The sequence below is a fragment of the Cavia porcellus genome, unplaced genomic scaffold, assembly GCF_034190915.1.
Source record: "Cavia porcellus strain 051 isolate PalLab524CR breed Dunkin Hartley unplaced genomic scaffold, mCavPor4.1 scaffold_13, whole genome shotgun sequence".
NCBI classification, from domain to species: Eukaryota; Metazoa; Chordata; class Mammalia; order Rodentia; family Caviidae; genus Cavia; species Cavia porcellus.
This window is the reverse complement of record NW_026947496.1, coordinates 3,097,831-3,109,712: the sequence shown is the minus strand read 5'-3', so window position 1 is coordinate 3,109,712 and position 11,882 is coordinate 3,097,831. Positions and strand designations below refer to the sequence as shown.

General features: G+C 38.2%; 1 protein-coding gene across 1 annotated transcript; it reads right to left on the bottom strand.

The window, feature by feature from the left end:
* Positions 1-2,825: 2,825 nt before the first annotated feature.
* Prlrp1 (prolactin-like protein 1) lies at positions 2,826-11,614 on the bottom strand. Its single transcript, NM_001195110.2, is given in 5 exon segments — positions 2,826-3,168; positions 6,225-6,404; positions 7,455-7,562; positions 8,942-9,117; positions 11,514-11,614. Coding segments are annotated over 5 exon segments (675 nt in total). The 5' UTR covers positions 11,533-11,614; the 3' UTR covers positions 2,826-2,976.
* Positions 11,615-11,882: the final 268 nt, after the last annotated feature.

The window sequence follows — 11,882 nt, the reverse complement described above, 5'->3', positions numbered from 1 at the left end:
AGCAATAATGTTTATTGTTTTTCTCTATCTAATATGTTTCCCAGTACACTTTCTAGGGTTGGTTTGTTGGACATGAATTTTACAGTTATTCTTGCTAATGGCAGTATCAAATTTCTCCATTAATTTTGAAAGAAAGTTTTTCAGGGTGTACTAACCTGGCTTAGAAGTTGTTTTGTTTCAGGGCTTGAGCTACTTCTCTGTAAACACATCTTAAGGGTTTGCACTGAAAATTCTGCTGTGGTTTTAATGAGCTATCCTTGATAGGTATGTTGTGTCTTTTCTCTGACAGCTTTTAGTTTTCTGTTTTAATGTTGTATGTCTGGGTTCTTAATTATTATGTCTGGGTGTATATTTATGTTGGTTGTGACTGCTTGTTGTCCTATATGCCTCACTTATCTTTACATCCAATTCTATACCTATGTGTGGGAAATTTTCTGCTATTACTTCTGTGAATACTTAACTAATGTCATTTGTGTTAACTCCTGAATCTTTATTGATGCCTATTAATCTTACATTGTTTCTCTTGGCATCATATTGAATCTGTTAAATTGTCATTTCATGCTGCCTTGATATTTTTAGAAGTTCTACCTTTTCTTTTTTTATTTTTATTTTGAAAGTATACAACAGAACAAGTCAGAATAAAGCCAACTAAGATCATACAGTGAAATTGGTACAGAACTTCACAACAGGTTACTGGGATAACAGTAATAGATATCACAGTATATTTTGTTATCTTTATAATAGTTGTTCTTTCAATCCTGCATATCAAAATGAGATGAAATATAGAGTACTATAGAACTTATCAAAACAGAATATTGAATAGAGCAGTATCATTAATCAGAAAAGAGCAAAACAGAAATAAAAATATTTGCCTTCAAAGAAATGGTAGAAGGAAGTCCCCCTTATTTGCTATGGTCAATCTCCCAGGAAATGCTCAGATTTCTGGTTCCCATTTGCTAATGAGCAGGGAGGAGGAGGAGAAGGAGGATAGGGGAAGTGGGATATTTGACTCTAGGCCATGTAGCAATAGGTTCACTATTGCTAAGCAGGGAGTAAGAATGGTCATTTGTTTTAACAGCGTCCTCAGTACCAACATGGCGTGGATTTCAGGAGACACTGCTAGTTCTCCCTCTGGAAGGGCTGCAGTCTGCCACCCTGCCTCCGCTTACCAGGGAGGGGATTTGCTGACTTGGCTTCCCAGAGTCCTAAATTCCAACATGGCGTGGATCTCAGGAGACACTGCTAGTTCTGTCTTGGAAGGGCTGCAGTGGGCCACACTACCGCTGCTTACCAGGGAAGGGAGGTGCTGGCTTGACTTCCCAGAGTCCTTGAAGTTCTACCCTTTCATGATCACTAGTTAAAATCCTATCCTCAAGGTCTGAATTTCTATTCTCAGCTTCATTTGAACAATTTAGGCAGCTTTCAGTAGAATATTTTGTCCTTGGATATATCCATAAATTTATATTATGCATTCTACTTCTTTTCTGTATCATTCATTCAAGATTTCCATCATCTCATGTGCCTTTGTTCTTTTATTTATGTCTTCTCTACCTATGCTCAGCAGCACTTTTATTAAGGTTGTCATTTCTGTCTTTACATGAAAACTTATTTCTAATTTTATTTGATCTATATCTTGTTTATTTGTTTCTTTATTTCTCTTTCTGTCTTTTCAAAAATGTCAGGCGTATGACTTTTGAAGTCTTCTATTTCAGTGTCTCCTGTATTTGCTCCTGATGGAGTGATGTTTAAGATTGAAATTTGAAGTTTTGTTTTGTTATTTTCGCCTTTTGGACTAATATTTGGTCATTCAATTCCACTAGTTTCAACTTTTTGTAGTGTATTTCTTAGGATTCTACTGTGTGGTTGATGTTTATCCAGTTGCTGATTCATGATGAATAGGTGAGCCAGGGACCTGAATATCTCCTGCAGAGCCTGTTGTTTTAGTCCTATAGTCTTCCTAGACTGACTAGCTTAAGAATATTTATGTAAGTCAACCCTTGGTTCCCACAGTTAGTATGTCTTCTGTTTGTTCTAGGCCACTAGATCTTCCTTTCTATAGTGTTTGTCTCAGCCAGGACACTACAGTGTCATTGGGTGTCTGTTAAGCCTTTTTAGTTTTCTCCAGATTGTGGGAGGGTTTCTTGGCACACTCCTAAACCCCCTTGTTGTTCTCTATGTGGAGGAAGAACTCACCCATACTCTTGCCTATCTTGAAAAGCTCCTCCAGGTAGAGGGGACTTGAACACTGCTCCTGTTTACCCATTGAAGATGTCTATTTTAAGGAAAACTCATCACAGTGATGAAAGCTTGCTGAGATCCTCTGTTTGGTTGAGGGGTTACTGAGTCTCCCATAAACACAGCAAGGTTAATCCATTGCACTCCAAGGATCTTGGAGGGGATAAGTGGCCAAAGATCAACAGCAATACCAGGGATAGGTGGTAGAAGGATACCTTGGGGGGGGGAGAGCTTTGGAAAAATGGCCTTCCTTCCAAGGTAGAAGTCTGAGGTCCAAGGCTGAGGAGAGAAGGCATGGAAGTGACCCACCCTCTGAGGTGAAAGTCTGGGGTCTGAGGGTTGGGAGGGCAGACATGGAAGCATTCTGCCCTCCTAGGTGGAAGTTTAAGGTCCGAGGTTCGAGAAGGTGGGCACAGATGCAGCCTGTTCTCTGTGTTCAATTTCAAGGGTGCAAGTTTGAGAGGGCTGACAGATAACTTTGAGAGAAAGAAGTATCAATCAATATAAATTTCTCAATTGTAGTGATATATTTGGTGAGATTTCAATTTAATGAAGGAAAGAAATTTTTAGACACTGACTTCGAATATTTAGACAATGCAAAATATTCAGTTTTTATTTTTTGGAGAAGACATACTTCATAATATTATACCCATAAATAAATGAAATTATTTAAAATTAAAAGAATCTGTCCAAGGCATAGTCATTAAGATCCTTCTCAGAACAGCAAAAAGGGCTATGGGCTTAGTTGTGTCTATCATGGGATACTTGGGCTTTTAGGACCTTTAGTAAACTGTCCACTATATATATATCCCTGTGGAAGCAGTGGCACAGGTGGTGAAAAGTATCAATGAAATCTTTCCCCTCAGCTGACTGCAAGGATGGGGGTTCAGTCCAAATAGCATAGTCCGCATAGTCTGTGTCTTGAAGGCCAACCTAGTAACCAAAGAGAGAAGCAATGTATTACTCATATTAATAGTAATTTTTATCTTAGTTCCAATCAATTATTCAATTAAGATTAGAACAAAAGATTGAAATGTAAAAATACAGGTGCTTATTATAAAAAGAACTTGCCCTTTTTTATTGGACATCTACATGCTCACTCTGGGTTACCAGGACCTCTGGCCAATGGTAATCATGCATCAGACCTGGCCACTTGACCACAAGCTCTCATTTGTACTTTAGCTAATGTTAGCTCCAGTAATCAGGATGAAAATGTTACTTCAACACAAAAGAGTCATCACTTACACCATCTCAGTTCCAAAACCCTCCATCTTATGCAAAAGATCACTAGAAAACAACGGAGACCGATAGTAAAAAATTGCCCCTCTTGTGCCACCCACCTCTCAGTTCCACACTTTGGGATTAATATTAGAGGACTTATCCCCAATGCACTATGGCAAAAGGATGTCACCCACATTCCCGAGTTTGGCAATCTTAAATGTGTTCATGTAGCTATAGATACCTTTAGTGGTTTCATTTATACCTCTCCCCAGACTGGCAAAGCTACTAAACATGTTACTAGCCATACATTAACTACATATCAGTTTTGGGATGCCCACAACAAATAAAGACATAATGGTCCAGGCTATGCTAGTTCTGCCTTCGGCCATTTCTGTCAACATCTTAATATTCATCATATAAAAGGCATACCTTATAACCTTCAAGATCAAGGCATAGTTGAAAGGGCACATCTCTCCCTAGTACTCACTGTTAATAAAATAAAAAACAGGGTATGGTACTCCACAAGGGGGACACCTAAACATATTCTATTTTCTATTTCTAAGGCATTATCCATCCTTATTTCTTTTAAATTTGGATGCTGCTGGACAATCAGCAGCCTCTCATTTTTGGAATACTGAAACACAAAAGCAATTTACTTCTGTATTATGGAAAGACCCGCTGACTAATTCATGGCATGGTCCAGACCCAGTCCTTATCTAGGGACAAGGATCAGTATGAATTTACTCTAAAGAGATGAAATCTGTGAGATGGATTCCAGAGTGATTGGTTAAACAAATAGATCAAATGTAACAAATAGAGGATAATGTTACAAATGACTCCAGGGACGAAAATGACCCTTGAGAGATTTTTTCACTGTTTTTTTTTTTTTTTTCAGGTGATGGAACCAACAGAATGGATCCTGTCTCTTGAGACTGTAAGAATAAGTTGATGACTTTTGTCAAACAACAGGTGGATGCCATAAAAATGCAACCTATGCAGGTCCATTACCACAGGTTTAGAATGGCTGATGGAGAAAACTATGTGTAGCCTGCAAAACTGTATTATGATAAGCTTTGTGAAAGCATGGCGCCTGCTCCATTTCTCTTGCCTTGGTGTGATAGACTGGATAGCCAGAAACAGGCAACTGGGCCTCACATGGGACACGAACCTCCTCCTAAGACAGGAACTGACCCTCTCACTGCCCTGCCTTCCAATGACAGATAAGGCTAGGTTGGGCCCCCTGTGGAAGTGCCCTGACCCAAGGCAGTTAAAGTCTTCTGAAGGATGCAGCCTCTTATATTTTAAAGTAAAGGGGGAACTGTGGGAAGCCCTGTAATTGGCTGCCACCTTATATCTGCAAGCTGCACCACCTTAACTCTCTCTAGGAGTTAAGTTGGTAGTTAAGCAGCACCTTGCCTACCTAGCTTGTTTGGTTTATTAAGGGATTATGCTAATCAGCCCGCCTTATGAATTGAACTATAACTCTCGGTCTTGCCACTATTGCTAAGTTACCTGCTGACATCTCACAACCCATCTTGCTCCTACTCAATACTCTATATATTTGATACTCCTTAAATGACACTTGATTGGACCTCTTCATCTTGTCTCCACTCTTTGCATCTCTTGTTTCTTTTTCATCCCCACTCCCCTTCTAGGGTCTCTGTGGACTTATCCACAGGCTGGGAAAAAAACAAAATCTACTACAGAAAGAAAACATAATCTTATATGAACAGTAACAAATGAAGAAGTGGTAGGAAAATCAGAAAAGAAATTGACCAATACACAACAAATTAGTGAGTTCTAGGATTCAGTTCTTAATAATGAAGACAATTTTGAAAATTAAGGGTTAATTTTCTATGTTCCTCTGTTAATATATTCTTTGCAGTTCAATGTTTCCATGAGTTAGAGATAAACTTCTTCAAAGACAATCACAAAATAATACCATTTAACATGTACCTAGTACCTGAAAAGTGAAATGTATCATTGCTTGTTATTATTTCTGTAATGCTGAATCTTTACTTTGATGATACATTATTTCAGAGAAACTCAGAAAGCTGTTTATTGTACTTTTGTTTAAATTGCATTAGTACAGTAGACATGCATGTTAAAAAGAGTGACTCAGTGAAGGTATGATAAATTGTTTGGGGAAATTAAATGAAATGGAGCAAGTTTTAAACTACAAATACCAAACAATGTTGTATAATGTTACATATGCTATACAACACAGAGCATTCCACAAGAGGTCACCTTTTATTTTATAGTGCTATATAATCTAGTGATTCAAAGCATAGGTGGTATGGAAAAATCAGTCTCCTCTGTGTAGAATAGGCTGGTAGAGCATGAAATCAGGTTGTGATTTTTCTTTCTCTTTCTTGATTCTAAACAACTGATAAGGCTAAAGGAAGTGGAATCTGTCCAAAACTTAAGGATGGGAGTCCTAAAATACTTTGAGATATATACTTCTTGCAGGCAATCTTGTGGGAATTTCTTCTCATGGGAGATATATAACCACCACCCATGAAGGGACAGTCCAAGGGGCTTCCTGTTCTGTGCAGAAGAGGCAGCTCTCTCAGCATCTAAGATCCTGAGGTGCCTTGACATTGAGATTTTAACTGTTTCCTATGCCTCTGACTCTGTGGAGTAGAAGACTGGAAGGTTCAATATTCAGGCTAAATGTTATTCCTTCAAAACAAGGGATATCGTTCTACTTCCCAGTGCAGAGGGGACCCTGAAAACTGAAAACCAAGAAACCATAAGGAGCTACCCACCTGCCTGGTCATGATCTCCAGGCCTTCTAGAAGATAGTGCATTTTTTCCCGGATCAACTCAGCTTTCTTCATGAACCTCTGGGGAATCTTTGGGAGGCGAACTGATTGGGCTATGAGGTGGCTCAAGGGGTTATCCCAGGAGGACATCAAGCGAATCACCAGGATGATCATGTCCTTTTCCTGAGCAACAGGTTGGAGCATGCCATAACAGGAGTGAGACACCGACAGGTTAGTGACAAGCAAACTTTGTACTGAGGTTGACTTAAAAAACTTATTGGAGCATCCTATGTATGTGTAAGCTTTTCTGTATGTCATAGATGTGTTGTTTTGTTTTGTTTTGTTTTGTTTTGTTTGTTTTGTTTTATTTTGTTTGATTTGTTTTGTTTTGTATCAGGGATTGCACTGGCCCAGCAGGCACTTATGTCATTGAGCTAAATCCCAGCCCAGTCACAGATGTTCTTGCAAATGTTGTTAAGCTATTGACCTAAATATTAATACAATAAATCAAACAAACAATCACATGTAACTAGATGATTCAAATAAATACTTTTTTGATAGTATTTATAATTGATAAGAATATCTCAATGTTACTTCTAGAATTCCATGATTTCATTAAAATCCTATTGTGTCTAGGGCAGAAAATCTGTAGAGCACGATTATAACAGGCAAGGATAGATCACAGATAAATTATTGGGGTTTGATAAGTTTTCTTTGTTATCATTACAGTAGAGACCAAATTCACACTCTGAGCATGGTATCATGATATCAGATGGTACAGTCACAATGAGTTGACATTCAGTAGAATCAGGGCCAGGGTAAGAGAAAGTGGGTACTGAAAGAGTGGGCACTGCAACAAGCAGAAGCAGAAGCAGAAGGGGAGAGATGCCAGTGTCCTAGAGAAGGTGCAGGGTCAGTACTGGACCACCACCTACGCAGGAGCCACGTTAACCTACACTGTGTAAGCTGCACCCACATTTTTCAATAAAATCCTAGATGTGGGGTGTTGGTTCAGATAAGATCATCTGCATTTCCAGCTGACAGATCTTTATTCAGCACTGACTTTTCACTGAGTTTTCTAGGTACAGTGTGATTGCTTTCACTGCTCCCTATCCTGCTGCTCTGTTCTGCAATGTGGTTCCTCTCAACACAGAACACAGTGGCCCTTAGAGCCTACAGCCTGCAAAGCCTGACACTGGTTCCTAGGTGCTGGTGGTGCTGGGCTGGACTCACCTTCATCTTCAGGATCTGCTCCTTGTCAAGAGGGGTGGTGATGGAGGCTGTATGACAACTTTTCATATTCTTCAAATAGAGGTCTCGGTCCACGGAGTACAGGGTTATCTGGAACCAAAGAAAAATTTAGTGCATTGGGTTTGGGAGTAAAATTACACATCTATCCACTTTATGTGGTTATATCTAATGCATGCATAATTGATTCCAGAAGAAGGCTCCAAAAAGTCTGAAAATACAGTTAGTAAATAACCCTTTTAGTGTAGTTTTCCCATTTGTTCCAGAATTTAATTGTTTCCCAAACTAACTTTTCTGGCCTCCCACCCTCTTACTTCACTATGCTTTTATTTTCTCAGCCTTCATATAACTTACAGTGTGGAACACAGACAAGAAAAACAGCAAAGTTGCCCAGATACCTGTTTTAAGAGATACTTATCTCCAGTATTTCACCAAAGATCATGATGCATACGTGTCTGTTTTTATCTATTTGACCTCTTGTTTCCCAAGCATCCAAACTGATATACTTTCCTTAAACAGACATAAATGTCATACTTTTCTTTGAGTTAGCTCTTATTCTATGTACATCCAACTTACCAATTCATCATCAATTAACAATATGTTTTTATTGTAACAATCTTAAATCACAGACAAAACCCTTGATGAAATTCTAAGGAACAGATTGAGATTAGACAGTAGATTGCAATGACTAGTAATAAGCAAATGTTGTGAAAGTTGAGAGGAAATTTTAGGAAGATTGGGAGTGATATTCAGGGCAAGTAAAAAATGCCAAAAGAGTAGACAGGAATTCATAACAGGACTGTGTGATGTGAATATATCAAAAACATGGGCCAGTTCTCTATGCAATCCATTGGTTTCCTTAGCCTAACCTTCCATCTACTGCAGTGCTGACCCTGTGAGAGACAATGCACACTGCTAAAACTGACTTTACCTGGAAACAAGAACCAGGCTCACTGCTAAACCAAACCTTCTGTTATCCTATAGTGGAAATCTTGGCTCACTGTTTTCACGTGTTTTGTGGCTCAGAAAATTTAGATTTCTTTATATCTGACAAGAAATGATTTTAGTTCAGTTCTGTCTGATCTGCCTAGTTCTCCTCTGAGCTGTTCCCATATTTTGGATAACTGGTGCACTCAAGGAGGAATTCACATGTACTGTCCCTGAAGGCTAGAGAAAGAAATCATCATGCTTCCTCAGGCCCACCTACCAGTGGCTAATTTCAGGAATGTGCATTTTAAAAAACCAACTGAATTAAGGATCTTTTAAAATCTCCAAATTTTTTGACAATCATAGATGTCATGGACTTTCCGTCCTCATTATTTCGCATTTTATTTGTTTTAAGCTTTCTTTCAACACATCAATCAATATTACTTTAAATTTCAGTGATAAAGTTTTCATTTTCAGATTGTATTCTTTATCCAGAATTTTTGGTACAGCTCCCTTTGAGAAGAAGTGAAAAGAATGGTACTTACAAAGTCCTGGTACAGTTCTGAAGTGAGGACGTGGATATTGTCAGACAAAGTGACTGCGTGCTGAACCAGATGTGGCAATGTAGTCCAGTGGTCAGTTCTGCCAATACATTTGGACTGGGAAGCTACATTCTTCCACAGGAGTAGGCTTGACATCAGCAGGAGCATTAAACGTGACCCTGGGTAAATCAAGATAATCGCCACTCTCGATTATCAACTTTACAGGTTTTCCAAACAGACATCACTTGGGAAGCCTTGCCTCTCTTGACCCCTATCCTGATGCTGTTCTCCTGGGAGGGGGAAGAATCTAAGGGACACCTTACACCATGACATTTATGTGGATAATTGAACATAGACCCAGTTTGAAAAGTGAGGCATTTCCTGTTTTTTATATTTCTCCCAGATGTGTCACTGCTTTGCAAATTCTGGGAATTTCGGTTAATTCTGATAAGCAATGTTAAGCCAATTCTTTAAATTATTTTATTTTATTTTATCTTATTTTATTTTTCATTGTTTTTGTACCAGGGATTGAAGTCACAACCATGCACTTTCCATCCAATGCTTGAGCCACTGAGATAAATCACCCTTTAAAATAATTTTAATCCATGGGAATGTGTAGATTTTCAGCTGTCAGATATTGCAGGGTTTTGTAATACTTGAACTCTCTCATATCTTCTTTGGGACACTGGGCTGAAATGTACACCACAATATATCTGTTTTAACTTCATGTATTAAAAAAAATGTACGTGCTTGAGAGTACTGAGTGCAAATAGAAATCTGTCACAGAATGATACCATGGACCTGTAACTGCTAATTCAGTATGATAATCCTAAGCACTTGCTTCATATTTTGCCAGACTTTTGTACGTTTTTCTAGATGTCAGCTTCATGAACCCTTTGAAAAGACTGAGCCTTCATACTTAGCATCAAATGGAATCCACAAACCATAAGATCTAGTGAACTTCAATGAGTTTCCCAAGTACTGTCAGTAGTGTTCAGAGGAAGCAGCACACCCGTGATGTATTTCTTGTTTCATCTTGTCACTGCATGAACACCTGTGTGACCCCAGCCTGCGCTTGTGCTTCAAAGGCCATTTCAGAGATTGTGGGGTAGGTGAAGAGCTTCTTACTATCTCTTGTGACAAACTTCTCTGTTCTAGAGTGTCGAGTGACATGGTCCATCTGAAGTTTACTTGTATCTGCTTCTTATGCTCTATATAACTCCCACATCGAAATCTTTCACAGAGATCAAAGGTGGGTCTGTCAAATTGTTTTTTTCAGTAGATGAAAAGATGTAGAACACTAGCATATCAATAATTTTTACCCCCAAAGAGAAAGAGACAGGCAACTACAAAATTAAAAACACTTTTACCTTCAGGAATGCTATTTCAACAGGTTTCTTATGTTAAAATTTTATCACCAGGAGACTGAATGCTACATAAATTTGAGAAATGAAGATGGAATTCTATATGATAAATCTAGGCAAGTATTATAGAATTTTGTGTGAATAATTTCTAAAGTATATTCCTAAGGAAACAAAGAAAGGAATACAAATATATTTGTTTTACAATTGAGCTGAAGATAAATTGAGTTGTAAAATTAAAACAACATGCAATCATTCATAAGACATAGTTTTATTTCTCCATACTATATAGTTTTGTACATAGTATCACTTATTGCAATGATTCAAAAATTTAAATGTGTTATAGTTGGTATACTAATATAATGAAGCCAAATGCAAATTTTATGTAGATTTGTATAGAAAGTGCTTTGGAGATGGAGAAACTGATATAGAATTGTAAGAAGTTCATCACTAAATATATGTACCTACCAATTAGCACACAAATTTGTCATCAGAGAGTTTTTTACGGCCCGCAATAAGCAGACTAATCAATTTCTTCTTCATATCAAAAGTATTTTATGATTAATTTTAACTTAAATTTCTGACAGATGTCACTTACTCAGTAAAGGTTATTACTTAGCACTGTCCTGCTCTTTCCTTTTAAAGAACATTGTGCAAACTGACAAAACTAAGTAAGATACACCACTGCCATCACTGTCTGAATGTGGCTTTAGAAGAAGTTTCATTAGGTTGACTAAAGTCACACAATTTACATAAGAAACCTGAGGACCAGAAACTTTAGTTTCTGTCTTTTGGTGTGGTGAGGATGGGACTGAATGACTTGTGGACTTATTGTAGTCCAGAGTTCCCCAATCTCACTATTGATGGCTTTTGAGCTACATAATTTTTTGTTGTGGGATCCATTCTGTATTGTAGAGTGCTTGGCAGTCCCCTGTCCTCTACTTCATAGACACCAGAAGCTCCCTCACTATTCCACCTGCTCCTGAATTAATGCAAAAAGTCTCCAAAGATAGCCAAATGTCTAAAGCTAGCAGGATTCTACCACTGGAGGACCTCACAAATGTTCTCCTTTGAACTGTGTAGGTGCTTTCCAGGACAATATTGATATGGTTCTTAACCATATAAACCTGAGAACTCTTGTCATTAGCAACATTTTCATGATAACCCACACAGGATGGTGGTAAGGCCAGCACTCATTATTTGCTGCAACGTACCTTTCACCTTGGCATTCATGGTGGTGATCGAGACAGGAAGCACACTTCAGGGGAGTAGTCCTGGATTTCCCTGGTCCAATTTCAGATGTTGGTTCTGAACCCTAGAAGCATTCACAGACATATTTAATCAGACATACTCCTCACTCTTCACAGTCTTCTCTGTCCCTCACCAAAATGATCCCATAGTTTCAAACATAGAGAGATAATTTATTTCTCATTCATTTTCCATTAGATATGTGAAAAAGAAATGGATTTTGATTAATTACAATACATGAAAATGATAAAAATGATGTAAGAGTAATCTTGAGATCATTTCTGGTAGGAGAATCTCAGATAATTGAAGTCTATTGTATGAACTTTTATCAGTGT